Source organism: Oreochromis aureus, linkage group 17, assembly GCF_013358895.1.
Source record: "Oreochromis aureus strain Israel breed Guangdong linkage group 17, ZZ_aureus, whole genome shotgun sequence".
Classification (NCBI taxonomy): domain Eukaryota; kingdom Metazoa; phylum Chordata; class Actinopteri; order Cichliformes; family Cichlidae; genus Oreochromis; species Oreochromis aureus.
Window position 1 is genome coordinate 35,704,879 of NC_052958.1, and position 26,661 is coordinate 35,731,539.

Below are 26,661 nucleotides of genomic sequence, written 5' to 3' on the forward strand. Positions count from 1 at the left end.
GTCTAAATTGGAGTCTGTTCTATACCAAATGCAGAAAAAAATGTTTTAGGAAAGCAATTAAGTTCATGTTCCAAAAAATATGATTGTTTGCTTGCAGGACACCAGGAGAGATGAGTCCTCCGTCACAGATGGTGTGGTCAGTGAAGATGGTCGTCTGCAGGTTCGAGCTCATTGCATCTCCAACCCACATCCACTGCCGCTGCACTTAAGGGAAGTTAAAGACTTTCTTCTGGACTTACATTTGGATCACCCTGATCCATGATAGTCATTCAGGCAGTAATGCCTGGACTGGAAACAAGCATCCTTAAAATATTACAACATTCCAGCTCCTGTGTTGGAATGAAAAACAAATGTGTTGTTTAAATTAGAGGCTGCACTTGTGACAGAACAATAAATATTTTATTTTGATTATATAAGGAAGTACAAAACAAACTTGTGGTAGGCCTAAACTTATTTTCAGAATAATTAAATCTGAGACTTTGTTTCATTGTAAGTTGTTGGCAACTTACAATGTTGGCAATATAATTGTTTGTTGTTCAAGAGAACAGTGTCCAGTATGTTGGCTGTTATACTTTTTTGCATTTGAAAATAAAAGTTGGGCTGATTTTAACATCATTACAAAAAGTGTTGTTATTTTTAATCATATTCAGGTTACCACAAATTATTTTTTCATTTAGTTGAACTTGAAATGTTTGTCAGTAGGTAAACAATTAGTATTGTACAGTCAGAAATATCAAGTTATTCTTAATACTGCAGACTTGCAATGAATAAGTTGTCCTAACAGTCATCTTAAGTAAGCTTTACTTAGTTTTTTTGAGGCAACGAGTTTGCATATTTTTTTTGAGTTCTGGAAACTAAATAGGTTTTTACACTGTACTCAAAGTAAATGGTAAATGGACTGATTCTTATATAGCGCTTTTCTACTCTCCCGGAGTACTCAAAGCGCTCTATACAACACGCCACATTCACCCAGTCACACCCATTCTCACAAGCACTACCTCTATACTGAGTGCTTTCTAACTACACTCACACACATTCATACTCCGATGGATGCATCGGAGAGCAACTTGGGGTTAGTATCTTGCCCAAGGACACTTAGCATGCAGACTGGAGGAGCCTGGGATCGAACCTCCAACCTTCCGATCAGTAGGTGACCTGCTCTACCTCCTGAGCTACAGCCACAAAGTGAATAAGTTGCCTTAACTTAGTCATCTTAAGGGGCGATCGTGGCTCAAAGAGTTGGCAGTTCGTCTTTTAACCGGAAGGTTGTCTCGGTCGTTGTGTCGTTGGGCAAGACATTTCACCTACCGCCTACTGGTGATGGCCAGAGGGGCCGATGGCGCGATATGGCAGCCTCGCTTCTGTCAGCCTGCCCCAGGGCAGCTGTGGCTACAACTGTAGCTGCCTGTGTGAGAGTGAATGAATAGTGGAATTGTACAGCTATATAAATGCAATTCATTATTATTATTAAGTAAACTTTACTCAATGTTTTTGAGGCAACGAGTTTTCATAGGTTTTTTGAGTTCTGGGAACTAATTAGATTTTACAGTGTTGTGGCAGGCTGGTGACCTGATAAGGATAAGTGGAAGAGGATGGATGTTTTTTTTTTTTTTTGAGCTGGTTGTAAACATGCTTTTAGGTTGGCATTTTAACATGTGGGGTTTTATAACTAAATTTTGCAATTCACTTTTGAAATCAGCCTCAAGTGGCCACACTGGGAACTACAGTTTTTGGCCTTTGCATGTTGGCTTCATTTTTCAGCCCTGCAGGTTGCTTCTTGGGTTACAGAAGACTGTTTCACTGGTTTGCAGAAACATTTGACACACACTGTCTCTTAACCTGTTCTCTCTACCCGGCTTTCCAGTCTTCTCTTCACTGTCAATAAACAATAAAAGCCCCAATATAAAATACACTTAAAAATAAACTGTTTTTCTGTTCTGATTTTATATGTAGCAACTAGTAGATTTCAAATTATCTGGAAAACTGACACATGCTGATAAATCAGCTAATACTAAAACTCCCATAATTTTTTAAGGGAGCAGATTCTGACTGTGCTGTATCACAGACTTCTTCTGCTCCCTTTATTGTTCATCACAGCAAATCAAATGCCTTCATCTCATCTTGTCCTTACCATCCTCCTCTGTCACACCAACCCTCTGCATGTCCATCTTTGTTATATCCCTGAACATCCTCTGAAGTCTTCCTCTTTCCTCCTGCCTGCCTGTTCTTTATTCAACATCCTCTGTACAGTATATTCACTATCCCTCCTCTGCACATGTCCAGACCATCCCAGCCTTGTCTCTCCCACTTTGTCTCCAAACTGCTAAACCAAAGCTCTTCCTTTTAAATAACAAAAATCTTATCATCTACAATTCTTCCACATCAAGCTCTACCACATCGTCCATCATCTCACAGCACTACTGTCTCGTAAACCTTCCCTTTCAGCCTTGCTGCTATCCTTCTGTCATCTCAACCCACTCCACCCTGTCTGCACTCTCTTCTACACCTCTCTTGTGCACTGTGTGTTGCTTTGGGTGTAACAGTTGAAAATGCAAAAATGAATAGTTAACTCCACAGAGCATTTGCTCTGCATATAGTGGGAGCTTTTTCTTCGTTAGAATTTTGTCTGTTTTAATTGTACAATAAAACAAGCAATTAGAATAATAAAGCCTCTTTAATGTGGGAAACCTGTCCACAGTTTTAATAAATAAATATATAATATAAAATATAATAAATAATTATAAACATGGAGAAGGCTCACACTGTGGTATACTATTGAAGAGACACTGTGGGAGGGAGGGAAAGGGTTCATGTTCCTGTATGTCTGTGTCCTCAGGCAATACTATACTTTGCATTGTAGGACATATTCTCCTCTTTTCTTTTCCTGATCTGCTGTTACACGCTGGAAACTCCTGTTCCTCCACGTCTCACCTTCGCTCACTCCATCTCTTTCGACATGTTTTGTCCTTTTTTGCCCTTCGGTGCACTGATGAAAGAGTTCTATAGGACTCTGATGTAAATTCTTTCATGTGTCACTCTGAAATACGCCCCAGCCCGCACCTTAAATTCACACACACACACACACACACACACACACACACACACACACACACACACACACACACACACACACACAACCGGTGGGTTAATGCACTGTATAAAATGTCCCCACACATGTGCAGACAAATAAGTAAAAGTACTTTATTGCGCATGTGCAAAATGCACATGCTTGCATGTGAGGATGTGAACGCACAAAGCAGGAACTTTTAACTCCACACACACATTCACGCATAGAGGGATCACAGCTGAGACGCCAATAACAACTCTGACTAAGTTAGGCCTGTTATTTGTTTCCTCTATGACCCTAAAACTGCAGTAGACTTTGAATATATAAAGGACTATTTTCTATCTTTTCCATTTAATCCCTCTAACCAGGCTTTCTTGACTGTCCTGAATGCACACACCATATTAGTTACATAGTGTAGCTGGAAGCCTAAATCTAGAGACCACAATCAGAGCCAACATACACTGAAACATTTTGAAAAATGTGTGCATTTTAACATGCTGAAGATTTACGTATGGGTATAATACCTCACTTAAGAAGCTGACCTGTGGACCATAAGACATTGTTAGGTCTCTCTGGATACGAAAAAGTGAATTTAATTTCAGGTTCATAGTAGTTTTAAGGGGCCTGTCTTTTTGAATGTTCTTTTGGGCTTTTTTCCTCCCTTTAATCCAAACTAGGCTATCTTCTCCTGATAACACATGAGGAAGCCTCAGTAGCCCTTTGGACAACTGCGGTTTAATATAAGAATTTAACAAAAGAAAAGAAACAGAAGCGGTACAGCGGGATGAAAATGTATTAGGAACAGTCAAATATTATGTGAGCACAAGTTGCTGTACAGGCTCCCAAACTTGCCTTTCCTTAATCAGCCTTCGGTCGTGTCTACTGTATTAAAATAAGACGTTTAACATTTCCATCACGTCTGGTTGCCTGATGGCTGGTTTGAACTTTCTGAAGAGAAACAAAAGTCAATGCTCTGTGAAGAATTCTAGAGACATTTTGACTGTTAGTGCAACCCCCCCACACACACACACACAAAAACCCAAAACAAAACAAAAACAATCTCAGTTACACCAGACAAACAGCCAGTTGATTTGCAACAGCAAGGAGAATGCATGCTTCATTTAGGCAAGATTACACTGTAACCACAAGTCAGCAATCTCTGGTATAATCCCCAAAAAGAAGCACTGCCAGATACAATAACTAACTTTAAAAGATTTAAAGCAGTTCATTCAGTATGTGACTGTTAAATTTATATTTGCATTAGAATGCTATGTTCTGGCCACTAAAGTAGCGGTCCAGCCTTCTTCTTGATTATCCTTTAATGCATCTACATCCTGGTGAGGAGTTGATTGACTGCCTGGCTGCTTGGTGCACCCTCCTCTCCAGACTCCTCTTCCATCACCTTCTTCTGGAACTCCTGCACGAAAAAAAAAAAAGACTCAGAGTGTTTGAACATTAAACACTTACACATTTGGTGATTGCTAGGTGAACAATATGTGTGTAGACAGCAATGGCATAAACCTGACCAGCATAGGGAAAAAAATCCCTGAATGATATTTGACTGAAAAACAGATCAATCATCTTTTGGCACCAGAATGAATAACATAATGACAAACTCATGAATATCGCTTCAAAGCTACTCACTAGTCTCTTTATCCAGAACCTGATCAATGACCCTAAATTGCAACTGCTCTGTAACTTGATGACTTCGTCCATGACCGCTCAGTGTCTCATAAACACCATGTCTTTTATCTTTAAAAAAAAAGCTTTTCTGTGCTGCTGGAGCAGTGAAACTCTAGAAGCTTTGTGGCTGCTTAAGCTGTCGCTTTGTGGTGTTGAATCTCGTATGGTTAACGTGAATTTCAGCACAGCAACCACATCAAACAACAGCAGGTGCATGATTTTCACATCAGCAGTTGGTAATGAGATCTTGATGTGTTTGCCTGTCATCTTCACCCTGAATCTGCGCAGCCTTGCCAGTCTGTCTTGCAGAGTCTTCTCCTGGCTGGAGGTCAGCTCTGCTACATGAGTGCGCCACTGCTGCTCTTTCTCCTGAAAGACCAAAATGCAGTTTTAAGATAGACTGTATATAAAAGATGGACACATTTGTCTTAGCTGCTGCTTTTGTGAAATCGCTTCATTCCTTTTGAAATCAGATGTTAAGAACAGGAGGTGGTTCTTACTGGGGAAACCAAGGACATGGAATAATACTGCATAGTAAGGAATTGTCAAACTCATTTTACACTGTGGGCCACATACAGGCTGCTTTGATCTTAAGTGTAACTCTCCATTCTGTCAGTGTAAAGAATCTGAACTGTACCCTGCTTACAAGCAATATTCCATCTAGAGTAGTCCAGCAGCAGGCACTGCCTTTTTATACTCCATTTGTCTTAATCAGTCTGCCATTAATTTCTATGTGGCTGCTGTTTATGAAAAATGAGGTTAACTACATCCGTAGTTTTCAGAATTACAACAGTAACACGTCTGCTGATGGTTAATGTTTCAACCCAAAGCCCCTCTGACTGATCCTCACAATGACACTCCACAATAACCAAAACCTGCCAGATGGCAAATTGCTCCCACGAAGTTGTCAGTGGAGTTGAGCTGGAAAATAATCAACTCAATTTGTCAACTTGTCAGTGATCGCCAGTCTGAGCAAATTTGCACCAAGAGTGCTACCCCATATCCCCATCCGTAATCATTTAAAGGCCTTTAAGGAAAGAATGTCTTGGTGTTTGTCTGGAAGTGTGTGTGTGTGTGTGTGTGTTCACATTCACTGTGTAACTGCTTTCACCTTCACTCCACATGTGTAAGCGAGTCTTCCGCTTGAAACTGACTGACATTAGAGCAAATGACTCCCTCGCTCACATCAACTTCCTCTAAACATTACAGCTCCCTAGACCCACACACAGCATGATGGGAATGTTAATTAATGACAGGCGCTGTTCATTGAGCCCAACTCGCATCGGCCTTCTCATATATATATATCCCACGTCATATCTTTCATACACTAGCCTAAAAGGGCTCTCAGTTTCTCTCACACACACATGTGTGTAAATTCTACTTAAAAATACACACAAACACACTGCAGGAAACTGGATCCAAAAGATTCAACAAGAGATTCCAATTCGAGGTCAGGAACACACCCGCCAGCAGACCCAGAACTTTTCATCACACACATACAAACACGCCTACTTAAGGCTCTGAGGTGCAAGCCCAGCAGAATGTATGTACTGTTATATCACTGTACCAGGGGAACTCTAGCCATCAAAATAATCCTACAGAGCCTCAAAATATTATGGAGGATTAAGTGAGAATGATTGTGTGGTTTTTTTTCTGTGCTTAGATTTATTTCCTCTCTGGATGTACTTGCATATATGGAGAATTACAGGCGGACACATGGATGTAACCTCCAGGTCTGAAAAGTAAAACTTCCATGGCCCTGCTGCTCACAGGCTTTATGACCTCTTACATACTTTGAGTTTATGGTCTCAATGTCTTGTCTTAAGTCTTATTTAATACAGAATAACTTTTAAAGTGTCATTCCAATTAAAGTGAAACATGATAACAGAGCAGGGGTGTTAAACATAAGGGGCAGAATCAGCCTGGCAAACACTCCAATTTGTTCCACTGGATGGCTTTGGAAAATGTAAAGGCAGGTCTAGATTTTGGACGTTCAACCCTGTAATGACAACTATATCGCATTTGATACATACATAACAAAACAGGAAAAACACAGTTTTTCAGACCTCTACTAAATACATTCACCCTGAAAAAATGAAATAAATTGCAATATACATGTTTAAGCAATAAATTCCTTAAATTGCCGGCTGTAGCACAAATGACACAAATTTAAACTTAAAACTTAATTTTAAAAATTTACATTTTTATTTGTCAGAAGGTTCAATAAACACTCCAATGTAAAAAACGAAAAGAATTTTCTCTCAATTATTTTATGGTTCAAACTCACAGAGTTTCACTCAAAACTTAAGCACAATATAAAAGTGCTAAACATGGTTACTATAGACTACTAAACTACTACATTTTTAAAAATAATTTTAGTAGTCTGGTAGACTGCTAAAAATAGTACTAGTAGTATTAGTAGTAGTGCTACTAGTTTTTAGTTGAATTGACCTTTTAAAGTCTGAACTATGAAATAATTGCCAGAAAATTCCAATTTTTGGAAAAAGGAATATTTGGTAAACCTTCTAATAATTGCTTTAATTTAAACGAACTTGCATATATAAGTTTAAATGTGTACCAAATTTGTAACATTGGGCATTATTTTTCAATTAATTCCTTAAAAAATGTATTTTGCAATTTATTTATTTTTATACACTTGGCTTTAAAGGGTTAACACATAATGGAGTATTTACATAAAGTGCAATTAGCAGCTAAATTCTTCTGATTATAGAACTGAATGCTGATGCCAAAATCAGAAAACACAATGTTCCTTAATAAGTATTTGACATTTGAAAAATTTAGCTAAGGCCCCAATTTCAGGATTCTAGTTGCTCAATGGTCCCGGTGCTTCAGTGCTGTGTTTTCTGCTCCATGATGCATCAGATGTTTTAAGCTGGTGAAAGGTCTGGACTGCAGACAGGCCAGTTCAGCGCCTGGACTCTACCTCAAAGCCGTACGTTAATAGCTGGAGTGTGTGGTTTAGTGTTGTCTTGCTGAAATACGAAAGGCCTTCCCTGAAGAAAAAACATCAACTGGATGGGAGCATGTGTTTGTTCTAAAAACTGTATATTGCTGTTGCTGTTCCAAATGTGCAAGCTGACAGATCTATATGTACTAATACACCCATATACAATCAGAGATGAAGGCTTTTTAAACTGAAGCTCCTCTGAAATTTGAATTTCAAATCATCTAACTACAGAACAGTTTTCTCACTTTGCCTCTGTCCATTTTAAATGAGCTTTAACCTGCATTTGTGGATGGTGCAGTGAACTGTGTTCACAAACAATGATTTCTGGAAGTGTTCCTGGGCCCATGCTGTGATTTCCAAGACAGAAAAAATGCAGTGCTGCCTGAGAGCTTGAAGACCACAGGCATCCAAAATCAACTGCTGGCCTCTTATGCACAGAGATTTCTCCAGATTCGTACAAGTTTCTTCTTCTTCTTTGTTTGGCTGCTACCTTTAGGGGTTGCCACAGCTGATCATCTGCCTTCATGTCACCCTTTCTCTTCTGTCACACCAATGAATCTCCTCTGAGGTCATCTTCTTTTCCTCCTGCCTGACAGCTACATATTGAACACCCTTTGCCCAATCCATACTCGTCACTGACAATGAAAATCTTAGCATCTTCACCTCTGCCACCCCCAGCCTCATGTCTTTTTGTCAGTGCCACTGTCTCCAAACCACATCACAGCAGGTCCACCATCTTCTAAATCTGCCCATTTACTCTCGCTCCTTCTGTCACAGCTATCCAGATTCTCAGAATATTTTAATGACACCATGTACTGTAGATGATGAAAATTTTATGTTGGGGGACATTATCCTGAAATCGCCCATCTTTACCTCTGAGAAACCCTGTCTCTCGAAGAGGCTCTTTTTATACTCAGTCATGTTACTGACCTGTTGCCAATTAACTTTTATTTCCCCCAACTTTTTTGATATGTATTATTGCTATCAGATTCAAAATTTAATATTTTTTTTCAAAAATTTAATATTTTTTTAGTTTAAACATTTAATATTTTTTCTTTTGTACTGAGAATAAAGAAATGCATCTAGATTTGAAAATCATTTCATTTTTTCTTTATTTTTCTTTTTTTTAATTTAATTAAATTTTGTTTTACACAGTGTGCCAACATTTTGTCAATTGAGGTCATAGTTCCTAATTAACCTTAATCTTGGCTCTAGTAAAATGTTTCCTGAAAGCAGTCACAGTGCAGCTAATGCACACATAGTACAAAGATGTACGGAGTGTGAAATTTAAGGTAGCTAACTGCAATTCAAAGGCTGGAATCAAGTTTTGATCGCTGCGCAGGCGATATGTTTTCTGTGTAAATGTAATGTTCACTCATGACTGAGTCACAGCATCTTTTGTTAGTAATCGCTAATATTTTGGAAAAAGTTACACAAATATGTAAACACATGTGTGTTCCCTCTCTTTATGTTTTTAGCAGTTTACATCCCCCCCCCCTCTCTAAGTGTGCTGATGACACTAGATGACAGAAGGTCATACTTATTGTATTTCACAAGAAAGTTATATAAGCATTTTCATCTGCACTTCATGTGTGAAACACGTCAAAGTTTGGACGTCAACTATAAAAGAACAAACCAAGTGTGAGGAAGGTCACACTTGGTTAACGTTGGTCTGTCGTCAAGCAGAAGACTGGAGCTGCTATCAGCCATTAAAGAAACTAACGACATAAACACATACTCCCACAGGATGCTGCGGGAACTGAAAGGTGAAGAAAGGTGAACTCCATCACTAACAGAACTAAGGTGCAGACATTATTTGTATAAAAAAACCCAAAGGAATGGCTTTCAACACATATTGGGGGAGTTAACCGTAAATATGAGCTAATAGACTGCATACAGCTATCATTAGTTAATTACTAAGTACTGAGAGTGAGACCCTCACCACACGAAAATCTCCTCTTTTCAAATCAATTCAATTTTATTTAGACAGCGCCAAATAAGGTGCCTCAAGGTGCTTTATATTGTAAGGTAGACCCTACACTAATACATACAGAGAAAAGCCCAACAATCATATGACCCCCGATGAGCAAGCACAACTCTCAAGCTTGGGGTAAGGTTTGTGTTCAGATAAACTTCAGGATGACATTTTCAGCAATGAACAAAACACCACTTTTGACAAAGGCTCTCAGGAATTTCCATTGGTTCCAGGAGTTTTCATTGCATCTCATTGCTAATTAATATTTTAGCTACTCAATCTTAAAACTAGGAAACTGAAGAATTCAGAAGTCTGTCTATCCAGTTTGCTGCAAGAAGGAAGGATGCCGGACACATGCTGACATGTCTTTGAAGGTCAGCTCTGTGTTGTCCGTTAAAATTAAAGATATAAAAGAAGGATGTTGCAGCTGACCTGTTTTTATGCTGCACCCTATGACTTTTTCAGGTTGTCAAAGGAATGGGGGGAACGGGGAAAATGCACATTCCTCAATAGATGGTTCTGAAGATCAATGTGATAATAATGCTATACAGAACTATAAAATAAGTAAGTTAAAGTGCTGAAGCCTGTTGTACTTTATAAAGCTGAATGCTTTTTCTGTGAGATTTCAGTTGCTTGTTCGGTTTTTTGGACAGCAGAATGCCTCTTAACCATTAAGGATTCTGGCATTTGAAGTGTGACCTGGTAGCAATCAGGATGGTACCTGTCCTATTTAATATGAAGGACAAGATGTTGATGATTTCCATTTTGCCTCATCTCATCAGAGAAAACAGCAGCTTTCCTGGGTCTGGTTATTTACGCATGATCTGTAACATGAAAAATATGCATGCAGCAATGAACTGTGCTGATAAAGGTTTTCAGAATTTTCACTACAGATTTATAATTTGTATGTCGATTTTTAATGCAGCGCCAAAGTTGAGCAGTACAAAAGAATCTAATGTAGCCAGTAGCACAGTACTACCACGGTATCTGCCTCCATGTCTCTGAACCAAAGGCCTTTGATTTAGGTGATGTCAGATGCTTATGTAAGACTTAAAAAATGTTGCTTGTTCTTGCAATCACTATTCAGTGAGTTTGCCTATAATAGTACATAATTTAGCAAAAACAGGCTCAAAACCAAGAACTCTTTGTCCCAAAGAACTAATTTGGAAATACACAATATTGCCAAAGTATTCACTTGTTTGCCTTCACACGCATTTGAACTTGAGTGTCATCCCATTCTTAATGCATAGGGTTTAATACCATGTTGACCCACACTTTGCAGCTATAACAGCTTCAACTCTTCTGGGAAGGCTTTCCACAAGGTTTAGGACTGTGTTTATGGGAATTTTTGACCACTCTTCAGACCTGGTTTGCAGTCTCTAATTCATCCTAAAGGTGTTGTGTCTGGTTGAGGTCAGGACTTTCTGCAGGCCAGTCAAGTTCTTCTTCACCAAAGGCAATCATCCATGGACTTTGCTTTGTGCACAGTCATGTTGGAACAGGAAGGGGCCATCAACAAAACTGCTCCCATGAAGCTGTGAGTCTGGAACTGTCTAAAATGTCTTGGTATGCTGAAGAACTGAGGGGCAGAGCCCAGCTCCTGAAAATAACCTTACAACATAATCCCTCCTTCACCAAACATTACACTTGGCACAATACAGTCAGTAAAAGTACCGTTTTCCTTGTAACCACCAAACCCAGACTCCGTCTTTGGATTCCCAGGAAAGCATGATTCATCACTCCAGAGAAATGCTTTACACCACTACATCCAATGCTTTGCATTGTGCTTGGTGATGGAAGTCCTTTTTCAAGGACTTTCACTTGTCTGAGACCAGGCTATAAAAATCAATAAGTCCTGGATGCAGCTGAATTAAGTTCAATTTGTGAGGAAATTACAACTGGACTTGTAATCCTATCACAATACCACTCTGGAATTCACTGAGCTCCTGAGCGCGCCCCATTTTTTCCACAGATGTTTGTAGAAGCAGTTTGCATGCCCAGATGCTTGATTTTATCCACCTGTGGCCATGGAAGCATTTACCTGAATTCAATGGCGTGGATGGGTGAGTGAACACTTTTGGCAATATAGCTTATGTTTAAAAGACACCCATCTATTAAGTTTTTTTTTTGTTTGGTTATTTTGGTTGAATTCATTGTAATGCACTCAGTTAAATCTCCATGTTCTGGTATTCATATGGGTCGATTAAGGCATTCCAGTGGTGAGCACGTGTCACATTTTAACCAGATTAACCCTTGTTTAATGAAGACTGGGGGTCTGTTTGGGTTCAGGTTGCTTTTCTGCATCGGCTGCATGTTTATCTGTGTTCTCTGTGCATGTGTCAGAGGTCATAAGTCACTGAGTCCATGCACATTTGTGTGTACTTTTGATGTGTGGGTCTGGGGTTAAGTAAGGGTTCAGCAGAAAGTACATTCCATACTGCTGTGAGAGTGACTGTCTACTCTATCAGGGTAAATGTTGTCATCAGCTTCCTGTCTTTTTATTTTTTCTGCAGAGAAGCAGAAACACTGACAGCAACAGCAAGCCCTTGTCCCCTGTTGACCTTAACACGCTCTTGTCAAAAATTGGGGAACTGCTCAAAGCGTCCACAGCTGTTTAGTGTATGCGTGCATTCCAAGTCCATGAGGGTGTCCATCTGTTTTGGCAACTGTTTATGTGTTGTGCTGTGTTTTGAATAAACCCGCACTATCAATGCAAAACCACTTTCTTTTGTTTCATACTGCCAAATGTCTATTTCTTTCTTCTACTACGTGTGTGTCTACATGGTTTCCCAAAGCGACTGATAAACCGTGGCAGTCTTGACAGAGGGCCAGAATTGTGTTACCTAGACTGTTAATTCCATGGAAGTCGATCTGATTTTGCCCTGAGCAACAAAGTGAACCTCAACGGTAGATTAATGCTCATTGATTTGGCGTCACACCACGGCCCGTCTACTTGATAGTTCAGCTCTCTGTTTCCATCAGGCTGATTATTACAACCCGGTCTCACGAAAAGCTAAGCTCGCTGTCTTAGAATGTGAATAAATGAGTCATCTTCACAGCAGAGATTAAGTGGAGGAAATAAAAAAACAAACAAAAAACACTGAGTTCACGTTTGGTAATTGCTAATAACTTAATAAGGAAGATCATTTTCACACAAAACCTTTGGCCGACGGCTTGAAAAAACTGTTTAAAAAGTGTTATGGAAAGCATCCTCCCAATGAAAGAACATTCAATCATTAAACTCTTTGAAAGACTAAAACCATTCAGTGCCTGGTTTCCAATAAATAGTGCTGATAGCCGGCTTGATCTATCACCACACTGGTCACATTCAGTTACTACTGCTTGGCTACTGGGTCCAACCTGTGTGTGCATGTGTATGTGTATGTAACAGGCATGAAGTTTCTAAGAAGAAACAAGTACAAGCTGTTGAGCCTAAGCTGTTGTCAGTTAGTGCAACCCTTCATGCTGTGCCAAAGGTTGGAAGTGAAGACTCTGTTTGTTTTGCAGATGTATGGACTTGTAGAGTGTGAACCATCCAGTCATGTGTCTGTGTGCACGCGTCAGCTCACCTTCTTGCTCTCCTCTATTTCCCTGAGTCGTTTTTTTTCCTGCTGCTCCTGCTCTAATCGCCTGCGGACCTAAATCACACAGACACACATACATGCACACGCACACAACACACACACACAAACATAAATATACATGAAATTTGCGCATCATAAGTGGGGTTTAATATTTGATTCTGTAACACTTGCCATACCCTCTCCTCCTTCCTGTCTCTCCAGTCGTCCCCTAAAGCCACCGCTCCTTCTGTCCTTTCCGACGTTCCCAGAAACACATAGTCCTCCTCTTTACACAAACCTCTCATTGACTAGAATCAGAAAAGCGGCTTTTGTGAGTGTCATGAAACAGCGTCAATACTGGAACACAGGGAATATGATGAAGTGCTCTATAGAAACACAAGTGAAAAAGTATTCCCTTGGTGGTGTCTGGATATTTTCAGTACTTCAGTGAAACGGCTTACTAGAGAATCAAGAGTCAAGTTATATTTATATGTGGCATTCATCCTTACACACACCACACTTTATGATACACATTAAGCTTCTGTTCATAGTTTTATGCCACATATGTTACTATTAGTGCAACACCCGTGACTAGATGCTAATGTCCAGTGATGCAGGCCAACAAGGCTAAATGTTTTTTGTCTAGAGAACTGGCAAGTATGTATTTGGGTAAAATTAAACGAAAATACATGTATAAATTTTTTTTTAATGTTTAAAATTCATTTATTTTTGTGTATTTTAAATCACTTTAAGAAGTCATCAGATTTCAGTACATAAGGGTTAACTTACTTGTTTGTTAACTTGCTTGTTTGCTGCTACATAACTAGGTCACCCTTTTACTGGGATCACTGAAAGGTCTCGTGAATATAAAAATGACACTAAATGACATCTGCTATGACCTCAGCTGCCTCACAAGATCTCAACCCAAATGACAAATACACATGTGGAACAAATGCACCGGGAAAATGGAAATTGTTTAGTTGATTTTACTGGATTTTTTTTCTTGGCTTTTCTCAGAATTGTTCTACTTTATGTTATCTGAGGATAATTATCTGTCTGGTTGGTGAAGAATAAATATATGAAAAAAACTTTTAACCCTACACCCACGAGTCTTCAATCCCAGCAGCATGTAACTTACCTTTGACATGGGAATTCCTTGAAACCTCTTCTCGTGCGCCATCTTAAACAACAGATCTGCAGCTCAAGATAAACAGATGTTCACATTTTATTAAGTCTCAGTGATGCTTTTATGTTGCACATTTAATTTTCTTTCAAAAGCTGTGAAAACTTTGTAGCATTTAGAGTTAAATAGCTAATAAAAAATTAGCTCAACTCACCTGTAGGTTAAGAAGAACGGTGTCCTCTCTTTTTACACACTCTTTAGGGTTCAATGTGTTTTGAGATCTTTCTCACCTCGCTCTGATTGCCTCCTCTTCTGCTCAATCTTTTATAATACCCACAGACTTGTCCTACTCAGCTCGAAGTCCCAACAGAAAGATCACGATCAGAGTCATGGAGGTTTTTGTACAGTAACAGCGCAACACTTAAATGCAGGTCATTTCCACAGTGCAGTGATAGAATTGCCACTGTCCTGCTAATAAAAAGTCAGGAAGCCAAAAAGAGCATAATGAATAGTTGACACTTTTTAAAAATTAAAGTTCGTGGGTCACTGTATCTTAACCACGATCACATACAGTAAGAATTAAGGCGGGTTTGTCAAAGAAATTTTTTTTTACCCTTATTTTAAAAAAAAAGGTACAGGCACATTTCAGTCTGTATGCTAATCGAAACAAACCATCAGGAGACATCATTTAATTTAACTATGTAATAAAAAAGATGAATCTTTGTATCCTCAGGCATAGAGAAGTACCATTTTAGTATGCTCACATTGGTAAAAAATAATTGTCAGCATAGTGAATATAGAGCTTTATTTGTCTGGCTGGCATTCTCCTGTTGTGTTACCCTCCCCCTTTTGGGCTGGGATGAGTAAAGTTCATGATACTCTGTTATTTTAATTAATAGCATTTTCACCAGGCTGCTAAAAAGGAGCCTGACAGCCACATTAGCTGCTCTTGTGATGGATATGCAGTACTGAGGCTCTGACTGTTTCCACTGAACACGTTCTACCACAGTGTTGTTACATTGTTGCTGTTCATATCAGGAGACGTAACCAAGAGAAGTCAAAGCGGAGTGAAACTTTTTACAGCAGGGATCGCTTCCTTTCCGACTCATTCAGATTCAACACCATGTTTCTGCACATTCAGAATAAAAAGCAGACCTAAACTATAAAACTGGATTCTGTCTATAAAACTAGATAAAGGCATGAATTTCAGTGTAGGTATTTTGCATGAAACCGATTGCAGTAGTTTCCTGGACTGAAGAATGAACCCAACACTGATGTGCCTAAAACTGCATCTCCTCAAACGACCACTTGAGGCTTTGAGCTTTCTCTTTACCTCCACTGGTAAGGCTGATGGTCGTTCTCTCTGATGCTCGTTCTGCCATAGTTTATGTTCTCTGTCCTCCCCCCATTGCTGTTTTATTTCGTTGTTACAAGGTACAACAAATATAACTGTAGCTATAAAAAGGTTTGAACAAGTTATTAACTCCATGAACAAAGTCACAGAGAAAAATCACATAGTAAAAGACCTCCTTTTGTTTTAGCATGCCTGCATGTGAGTCTGAAACCTGCACAGCCTAAATGAAAGCATGCTTTGTCCTGTTTAAAACATTTGGTTATAATCAACGATAATTGAAAGGCGATGATCCTTCAGCACTGCAACAGCCTAACAGTGACATGCTAACTGCATTAGTCCTGATCATAATATTGGATGGAATGAGTAAGAAATAACTATGATGACAATAATGTCATGGTACGGCTTAGAAACAAGAAACATCTTGAAATCAAACACCACAAATACAATGATACACAAACAGGAACACAAACACACACCCTGGTCCTCTATCCCAGCGGTCCCCAACCCCTGGGCCGTCATTTGGTACTGGGCCGCAAGAGTTGAGACTGGGGTGTGAAATGTATGGTTTTCAGGGTTTTTATATCGGTTTTTAGCGTTATTTTGTTATCGTTTTTTTCGTTTTTCCTGTGTCTTTTCTTTTCTTGTGTTATGAATAAATCTTCTTTTTTTCGGTACCGGTACTAGTTTTATTTTGTTGTATTTATCCGCGACACCTTAAAGGCCGGTCCATGAAAATATTGTCGGGCACAAACCGGTCCGTGGCGCAAAAAAAGGTTGGGGACCGCTGCTCTATCCCACTTCACGTTAGAATGCAAAACCTCTGAATATTCATCAACTTTCTCCACTGAAATACAGCACAGGGAAATGTGATCCAAAGTATCAGAGGTGGCTATGCAAATGTCTTTCACACAATCAATATACAGATCACTTGCAATGATTTTTGAGCATTTTGTTTGTGCTCCATCTCCCCCCAGACTCACAACAGATGTTTCTCCATACATGGATTCAGTCACTGTTATTACTGCCCTCTTGGACTCTTTCATGCCACTGTAATCCATTTTTATTAGAACAAGTCTTCACATTGTCTTTTATGGGCATGTTGGGAAAACACACCGAACCAAACTTCTGTTGTGGCATCTCCTCAAACTTAATAACTATAAGATACAGAACAGAGTGGGTTACAAAGTGTACTTACTTACCATTTGCATAGGCTAGGTGTATATATCATTTAAGGAAGACTGCTAAGGTCCCACTGGGCCCTTAGCATTCTTCCTTGTCGCCTATTCTAGTTCCCTACATTCTAGTTCCCATCCTTTTTTGACCAGTGGCATCAGGCTAACCAAGGTAGCCCAGATGTCTTTCTACTCAGTCACATCCTACAGCTTCTCCCTGGAGGCTCCCAAAATGTCTGAGAATGTCCTTCCAAAAAAATGAGTCAGTTGTCTGGCAAGTGCCTATTTTTAATTCCAGCTGATGAGTTTGCTAATGTGAACACAGACAATGTTCTTAATGAAATGAAATGTGTTTCATTAAATAATTTTTTATATTTGCCTAATTTAATAACTTCTACATGATAAAAAAAATCAGTAAGGAAATGTTCTACACTGCCAAGTACAAAACTAGCCAAAATTTTGATCTCATATCTTTAATTTTGTTGTGTTGTTATTCACAAATCCATCTTGCTAGCCAAATTTAGCTAGCCAAGGGCTCCTATAGAGAGACTCCTGGGTGTTCAGGATTATTGTTATTGGCCATTAAGCAGGGTCAGAGATATGGCTGTGTACAAGTACTTCTAATGCTCATCAAAAAAATAAAGCTAGGCTTTCTATCACATAAAAAAAAGCACATTGAGTGCATTTAAAGTTAATATGAGCTCACTTACACTATGTTTTTATGAAACTCAAGCTTTACATTCAAAATTAACAAGTCATTCCAGCTTTCCAGTTCAAAGGAGATCTGTTAGCCCAATTTCAGCTATTTATATTTGTGAATTCTACTGATTGGCTTTGCACGATCCACAGTTCAACATATTTCTTATTTATTTTATGCTGGGGCTTAGTTCAGGTTTGCGGTTTATCCTCTGAAATAAGATTTTTGCTCCTTCCCCCCTCAGTTTATGACAACTTCCCCACTGAAAGAGAAAGAACAACAGATTTTGGCTGCCTGTCCGAAATGACCAAATCAGGCATATATGAAGTCTGAGCTATCGATCTGTGATTGGATTGTGTTAGAAGTTGCTTCCTGTTAAAAGGGATTTTTTTCCTTTTCCTTTTTGCCAAGTGCTTGCTCAGAGAAGGTCGTCTGTTTTTTGGGGTTTTCTCCCTGTTATTTTAGGGTCATAACTTTACAATATACTGTTGTTGTGATTTGGTGCTATAAAAAATAAATAAATAAAGTTGAACTGAATTGATGCTCCTTATGATTCCTTCATTAAGTTTTTTTTTCTAAAGCATTAAGTTTGCATTTTATTTATTTTTTTATTATTTTTTTGTGAAGACCAAGTATTTTATAGTACTACATGGTGCAGTAATTAAAAAGTCCAGTTCTTTGGGTGAAAAATGGGAAACCTGCATAGGTGACAAAACCCAGCTGTATGATCTTTGGCTTCTTTAAACTAACTTGTAATAGGCTTGCAATACCTTGAGCAATAAAATCTGATCGAACCTCAATACTTATATTGTCACATAAGATAAACAGTTTTCCACTCTGTCTTGTAATGGTTGTTTTTTGTAAAGGCACAGATTGCTATTTGACTCTACTAATTGTATCCTAATTTTCAAGGGCATTATACAAAGCTGATGACTGCAGCTGAGTGTTGGAACTTTGGCAGATTGGCAGGTAAGTTGAAGCTTAACTATCTCTTTACCACAACATTAGTATAACACCTGATGCAGCAATCAATCTGTCAGTCTCTGTCAGCACATGTTACCCTAACTTTTGAACACAAGCCTGAGACACTTTGACTCCTCTTCAAGAAGTATTGTAGTTTTTATCCACTTTATACTCTTAGTTTACGTCACTGGATGAGGGACGTGCTTGGAAAGAAAAATGCAATAGGATGAATGAGAATAGACTTTGTTCAGTAGTTTAGTTAGAACTATCAACTTATAACCCTACAAAGGCACACAAACAAAAATAAAATAAAAATCCCCTGAGCTTTACGTAATGTAAAATATGGTCCCATTAGACTCTAATCCTACAACTTCCTCCAAAATTCTCATGAGATTTTAATGTCCTCTTGGTTCTTCAGTGATAGCCATCCATCCACAGCTGCAGATAAATACTGTTTTATTAAGCACAGGTTAATTGAAATAACCTTCAAGTAATCAAGTCATCAAATTTCTTTACATTAGAAATATCTTAATGCTTGAGTGAACTTAGATGTGAGTGTGTTGCTGACCTGGAGTGACTCTTCTTAAAAGCTCTTGTCATGAACAATCCTAACATGCTTTATGTCTTAACGCCTGATCCCTCTGTCACTAAGTCGTGCTTTGCAAGAGGCTTAACTTCCTATCTGTATACGTTTGTCCAGCATAGCTCCAGGCCCCAGCGGACTGCGTCTCACCCACAAGATAGTCACTACAGTGCAAGTGAAAGTATGTGCTTGTGTGTGTGAGCCCACAGATGGTGATCACGGGGATTTGAAAATCCCCTTTTTGCCTTTTTACTCATGTACATCAATGTGTGGATATAAACTGACCAGTTGAAACAATGTGTGGCTCACGATGCAATTCATAGGACGCAAGGATCTTCTTAAGTTTCCTGGTGCCAGACACCACAGGGCACCCCCAGAGGTCACATGTCCATGCCTCCTGTGTTTCCCATGCCAATGCTAGATTAATTTTGTGGCTATGTATTTACTATGTTTGTATATTTCTGATTTCAGATCCTGTTATCTTATCCCAGGCAGAATAGTGTTTTGACTGTATGAGATTGTTGTTAGCGTGGCACTGTTTGGACAATCCCCTGACCTCAATCTCTTTCAGGGCAGGATGTGTATGTGGGTGATTTTCTTTGGATGTTGCGTGAACAAGGCTGTGTTGAACATCAACCCAATCCCAGCAGAAAAAAAGTGAACATGCATATATCTGGGCTTATTTTTCCTGCATAAGACATCTCATTACATTCAGTCCAATGGCTCCAATATCTCCACATCATCAACTTCATCTATTTAAAGTATGCAATTCAACACAAGACTGAGCACACCTGAACATGTTAAATTTGTTTGCCAGCTCAGTGTTTCTTCAGGTTATGATCTTTAGATGTTCAAGGCAACCTTTGATAGGCTTTTCCCGTAAACACCTCCGGCTACAATAAACCAAGTATAATTTAGCTAAAAGGAATTTGGTTTGTGTTGCTAACATGGAGACGCTGCAGATAAATATAGCTTAGAGCTGTCAGGTTATTTGGCAAAACAGTGCTTTGGGCTAATTCATGATCATGCTAACATACTCATACTGATGAATCTGTAGTATACCAGAATCCAACAAGGATTTTTGGAAAACCTGCATTAAAAATTCCTTACCCTGTTAAGCAGAATTTTAAAAATACTCTTTGAAGATTTCATTTTTACAGGGAGAATTCTCTGCTTATCTCTAACTATGGTAAGTATAATATCTCCGAAATCCAGTTGCTGTCATCCTCAAGGCGGTGCCACAAGTCAACAAAGACAACTACAGCGTCATCTGGGACCCAGTTTAAATTCTAGGGTTTGTTTTTAATTATTTTCTGTTTTATTTTGACATCTTTGTGTGATATAGAGGTCTAATTTCAGTTTTGTGTCCTTCTCTTTTTGGGCAACACCTGAGTTTAATTACATAATCAGTCGAGCCTATATATACCTCCTGTCTAGCACTCCCTAGTTGCCAGTTTGTCTTTCTATCCCAAGCTTTCCTGTGTCACCTGTGTTTTTTCCCATTCCTCACTTGGTTTATTTGGCACAATAACAGTATAACCTGTTGTCTGTTTGGGAATATACACAGATTTGATTTGTACTATTTCCCATTATCCTGTGTTCTACATTTTGATCCTTTCTCCTGTGAAACCATTATGAAGAGGATTTCATTATGAAATTTCAACACAATACACCAAATAGATATTGAGAAAGTTTCAACAAACGTGTCGGTCCAAGCCACATTGCTATTTAGAGCCAGCGTTGACTACTTAAAACTTCAGCTGTGGCTAAAACCTCGAAATGTAAACTGGTTGCTCTGGATGATCTATGAGTCGTTTAATAAAAACAGTTTATATTTGAACTACTTTGGACCTCCAAATTTTTCATATTGTCTCTAAAAATGACCCCAACCATCCAGACTAGAGCGTTATAGAGACCTACAGGTCAACGTGTAATTAATGTATTTGTGGTTTTCAGAAAAAATGTTTGATCAAAATATTAATCTTCCATTCAGTGCTGTAAGATGAATGTATATGAATATACATATTAGTCAAGTTTGTCTGGTAGCAAGACTCAGTGATTAATGACACCATCTCTGCGTGAACTGCAGAATAATTTATGATATTTTTATAGTGATCAATCTGCCCAAAGGAGTGATGTTTCCATTTTTTTGTTACTAAGAAATATAAACATGAGTATTTTATGACCGAAACTAGGCCACTCAGAGAGTGAGAAAATGCTACGAGGTATCATTTAGAGTTCCTAGGTCACAACTTTTCTCGAACAGGAACTAAAATAAGATTATGTCAGTGAGTTATGGGAACAGGAGTACTGTGGAGAAGATATCCGTCTCTTCGCTGAAGCTCAGGGTTCATGTTTCCATCCCTGTCTTCCGTGAGGCTTTGATGTGGCATGGGAAAAGACTAATTTTGTAGGACTTGACACACTGCAAAGTTTTTAAAATAACAAGTACAAAAAGCACTGATTCCACAGAGAGTAAAAAGAAACATAAACCATTTATAACCAAAAATGAGAAAAGACCCCAATAAAAGCAATTTAGTGTATGTAATGGTATGTAATGTCATTTTCCAACACCGTTTGAAATGTCAAAGGATTCAGTTCCATGGCCTTGAGAGATTTTATGAAAACAGGAGTGATAGACCTTGAATCCGTTGGGGACATGAAGCAGCATGTGTTACGGAAGTGCCTCTTGATCTATTAGCATGCACTGAACTTCATTAGTGCTGTCAGACACTTTAGTCTGTCGTGTTTTTTTGGAGATTTTCTATTTAGAAAGTTGAGGTTTTTTAATCTGGTCATTGTGTGTAGACTCTATTGCTTTATTTTTCTATTTACAGAGATCAGCCAAATGACCTGCACTCTTAACAACTGGGAATAAAAGAATCGGTATTGGAGACAAGTGCTTGACAACTTTTTCATTTTATTTCATTTATTTAAATTCTTATTAGTGAATGAAATGTGGACATTTAAAAGACTTCATCACTTCTGTGGAGCTTTAATCAGTGATTTTCAAAAGCTCTTGTAGATCTACACATACTTGATCAGGCATGGATCATTTTATATTTTCAAATGCAGCTTCAACCACTTCATATCACAAGTAAGGCCCAGCTGTATAAACTTGAGCTTCCTACCAGAGGAAAACAAAAGAGCACAATCTGTATTCTCGGTGGATTTCCAACCAAAATATTCACGCAATAACACATACAAAGATTTTGATGGGTGTGAATCATCCACCAGTGGAAAACAGAAACACACACGGGTTAGGTTTGCTTAACAAAAGACGCCACACAGGCAAAAATCCTGTGGGATTAATTTCCTTCTCTGAAAAATGTATAGGCTCATGAGAGGAAAGAGTGGGTGGAGGAGGGGAGACCACATTTTTTAAAATTAATTTCTTTTCTTGTCTTACCTCTTAGTGTGAACATATTGGTGGTTTAAAAAAATGTTTTGCAACAAGGACTGTAGACATTAATTTCTCACACTGGAGTCAGCTTGGGTGGTGCGACTAATCCCTGGTTTTTAGGAGCAAGAGGGTTTTGAATTAGATTTGCATTAAAAACTGTAACTGTGATGCAAGTTTTGTATCCTGCTTTAACTTTCAGTCTAAATTTACAGAGAGAAACGATAAAAAGGAAGAACCGGTTTGTTTTTTTAATTGGGGTTAACGCTGGACGGAGGGTTGACTGCCTGACCACCAGTTTGTTACTGTATATAACAATGAAAGAAATATAATCTTTGCCAAACGTGGTCTAATTGTTAATATGTAAACTTGTTTTGATTTTGTTTGTTTGTTTTGACTTTGTTATTTGATACTTCATAGGAACATTGTACACTGACTGACAACTGCTCTGAATAAAGTGATCGTGTGGGTGTTGCAGACCTCTTTTTACAATAAAGGTTATCAAAGAACCGTTCTTTTCTTTAACACGTGATGTATTGTTTTAAAGTGTGCAGCAGGGTTGCCAAACTTCACCTAATATTTTGAGCAGGAGCCTGTGGGTTGTAGAAGTATGAAAGTGATATCTTTGGAACAAAATACTGAAGCCAATGCTTACAGTAAGTATGGCGGCCCAGAGAGTTCAATTGCACTGCAGCTTAAGAAACATCTGCAAATAGAAAAATGCTTCAAAGACGTACTAAATGAGCAAGCTAAGAACAAGATAAAATGCAAATTAAAAAAAAATCTCTGAATGAAAGTGTTTTTGGGAAGACGGAAAAGCTGCAAACGTGACAGAAACTAAAACTTGGAAAGGATTGCACTGAGACATAAAAGAACCACAGAATCCATTGGTGTGAGCAAAGTTAGCTGTTGCTTATCGGCCAGGTCAGATTGCAGGACTGCCTGACTGTTAGTCCCAGTTTTGTGTTTCTGCTCATGTTACGGTAGCATGCAACATGCTATTTGCATTTGTCTACAGACATCTGATGGAGCTTAAATACATAATAATGTAACAGATAGTCACTTAGTCAACACAATCATCCTTCAGCTCAAGAGTCATAATAGTAAAAATCATCATATTCTCATTGCTATTAATAGAAATTACAAAACAGGAAAATCACTTTGCACTTTGCTTTCTCATGCTGCCAAATACAGATCATGTTTGTCCTGCTGTAGTTTTTAAGATTTTGGTTTCCACATTTCTAGTACGAAAAAAAAGTGTTCATAGTTCACTCATGTTGTTTTAGTGTCAAGCTGTTGATTGTAGCTCTAATTTGACATGGCAGTTGAGAATTGCAACACATTGGCAGATTTCGTAAAGACCAAATGGATTTTATTTATGCGTGTCTGCACCTCCAACATTGTCACTTTTCATCCCCCATTTGTTCTGTCTGCTCACACACACACACACACTGACCCAGTGGGTGGTCAGTTCTGCATTTAACTCCAGATGTTCACACCACAGATCAGCTACCCCCATATCGCAGGAAATTTTACCTGCCAATCATCTCAGTGAACTGTGCCTTCTCATTTCCTCTCTTTCCTCTTTTCTTATCCCCTGAAGTGTATGTACACACCAATGTGCACTCACCTATTGCCATGTACACAGGCCTCCCATTGTCACCCAATTAAATGCCTACATGTGGGGTGGCTTCTATCAACTGCTGCCAGTGTCAACACTTGATATTCTGTGGTTTAGAATCCTTTAAGACTTTTGATCAAGCCTTTGGCATCACTTCTGTTTTTCTTTTGGTTTCCAGTGTCAAAGACTGTCAGCACCACTATCATCTTTGTGGTGTGCTAAAAGAGAGGAAAACAGATTATGGGTAAAGTATTGTCTATACTTCCACTTCATAAAATGCTTCTGTCTTTGTTCAGGGTGATGGCATCAGTTTTACAGATTTTATGATGCCTTCGTCTTCTAACCATTACTTTTTAGGTAAACAAGTCAAAGAGCTACACTTTTAACAGTATCTTTTGCAGGATCTGTGAGTGAATTGTTTGCTTTACAATTTTGCTAAATTCACTGGATCCCTACCTGCAACCCAAATTCCAGCACATTGAGTGGCATATTATACCATTAATATGCAGTTCAAGAATGACTCACATTTAAATGATACTGTAGAACATACCTATTTTTGGTGATAATGTGAGTGGGCCTCCTTGAGGACCATATTAGGCCATTTGTCTTGAAATGCAAGGAGTTCAAAAACCTGGTATTAGTAGATCCCTCAAAGCCGTTTTATGGAATGCCTGACGTTGAACGAAAAACTAGCTTTAGCTATGATCTGCTGCTCTGAAGTACTCTTTAATCCCGAGGTCAAATGGACTGCAACTTAATAAAACCCCACAAAAGCTCATTTAAAATAAAATAACAAATCATAATAATAATAATAATAATAATAATAATAATAATAATAATAATAATAATAATAATAATAATAATAATAAAAATCTAAATCCTGGCTGTGTATCCTGTGCATGATTCATTTAGTATTGTAGATAATATTAACTTGTCACTTCTGTTCATTCATATTACTGTTTCCATAAAAACACTTCTGTTTTGTGATATATATAATTCAGCCTTTCCAATTTCCGTTGTGTTTTGCGTGCTTTTACAGAGTTTCTCTTGACTACCCCAGTGAGAAAAACACCAACACTGTTTGCATTTTTTTAATGACTGCCAAAAAGAAAAATATTTATTGTGCACATGCTGGTAATCATCAGATCTACAGGCCTCGGGCCATGCTGCAGATTCCAGCTAAACCACCTTTGAAAATGTTCCGTTTCATTTTGTTTGTTTTAAAATGTTTCAGAAGTTGTCAACATTCAAAACTGTTCTTGGCTCTGAAGCAATTTACTACTATCTAGCTGTAATGTGTGAGCTCCAGTTGGAATTACAGTAGCAACAATGAGCTTGACTGACAGTTACCAGATCTTGTTGCCACCATGAAAACCCCTGAGTAGCTTTTCAGTGCCTAAGTTCAGAATTTTAATTTCACACACCAATCAGTGTGGAGAGCTTCACCTTGAACACCCCTTCCTGCAAATCCTCATCACCCAACACACACAGGAGTATCAATTCAGGACAGAGAAGAGAAAACCTCTTGTAGTTCAGTAAACCAGCTTTACACCCACGCCTGTCAAGTCTGTGTAAAAGAATCCTATTTCCTGCTATAATCCACTGCTTTTCTTGTTGGTCAAGCAAGTAAGGAGGATATAAGTTAAAACCCTTACACCCAAGCCAAGTAGGTACAATACTACATTACTTGCTTTTCTCCAATTGTTCCACTGGAGAAAAATATAAGTGTGGCAATCGCCTGAAATGCTAGTTTTCTTTCTGTGAGAAAAAGATAACAGCTTGCAGGGTGGGAAATGCCTGTAAATTTTTATTTATCCTCAGTAGACACAGGTGTTACGACTTGCAACAGATACTGCTTAGCGGTTCCTTAGTACTTCCAAATACGTAATCATCTTGGCTGCTCTTACAGCTACCTTTGCCAAGTTCTCCTACTAATACTATCCTGAGATGTGCGTTGTTGTGACATCACAGATTAGACAAGTTGGTGATGTACTTATAGCTCTGACTCTAAGGCAAGGAACAAAAGCACCAATGGGAGTCTGGAGATGATTACCCTGTAGGAAGGCATATATGTTTTAAGAGGACCTGTCAGTTATAATGAACAGCTAAAGAACCATATGGATAGGTTGTATTTGTGAACAAATGCAAAAGGAATAATTACGTTTTCTGGTGAGCTTCAGTGCTTTCTTTAACCATTGTATTGCCATTATAGGAGCTTCTGCACAGTTAAGAGGTTTATGTTTTGTTTTTCTAGATACTCAAATGAGTCCCTTTGCAGTGCAGTGTACCCAAAGCATTAAAAAAAATTAGCACACACAGTCGGCACTCTGAAGGTGTTGCTGATCGGCTCTACTATGCAGCCTGACAAGTGGTAAGCTGCTCTTAGAATAGGAGATTACAGCCTCAGATCTCAGCTCTGCATGCATGTACATCTCCTTAAGTCAGCTTTACCTCTCAGTAAAACCCAGTGTCATTAGAAGTGACACATTCTG

The 26,661-nt window shown here is 38.6% G+C and overlaps 1 protein-coding gene across 1 annotated transcript; it reads right to left on the reverse strand.

Moving 5' to 3' along the window:
* Positions 1–4,135: 4,135 nt before the first annotated feature.
* LOC120433837 (eukaryotic translation initiation factor 3 subunit A) lies at positions 4,136–14,748 on the reverse strand. The gene is made up of 6 exons (XM_039600785.1): positions 14,594–14,748; positions 14,395–14,450; positions 13,454–13,564; positions 13,263–13,331; positions 5,024–5,119; positions 4,136–4,484 (listed from the first exon to the last, which is right to left on the reverse strand). Exons 2-6 carry the CDS (start codon positions 14,434–14,436, stop codon positions 4,395–4,397), a joined length of 408 nt encoding a protein of 135 aa, XP_039456719.1. The 5' UTR covers positions 14,437–14,450; positions 14,594–14,748; the 3' UTR covers positions 4,136–4,394.
* Positions 14,749–26,661: the final 11,913 nt, after the last annotated feature.

Bases quoted from the DNA above. Each gene is read 5' to 3' on its own strand.
- LOC120433837 (XM_039600785.1), bottom strand. From the start codon at position 14,436: ATGGCGCACGAGAAGAGGTTTCAAGGAATTCCCATGTCAAAG. The intron at 13,565-14,394 runs GTAAGTTACATG...TTCTGATTCTAG, and splicing joins AAGGAATTCCCATGTCAAAG to TCAATGAGAGGTTTGTGTAA. The intron at 4,485-5,023 runs GTGAAGATGACA...TTTTTCGTGCAG, and splicing joins CAAGGCTGCGCAGATTCAGG to GAGTTCCAGAAGAAGGTGAT.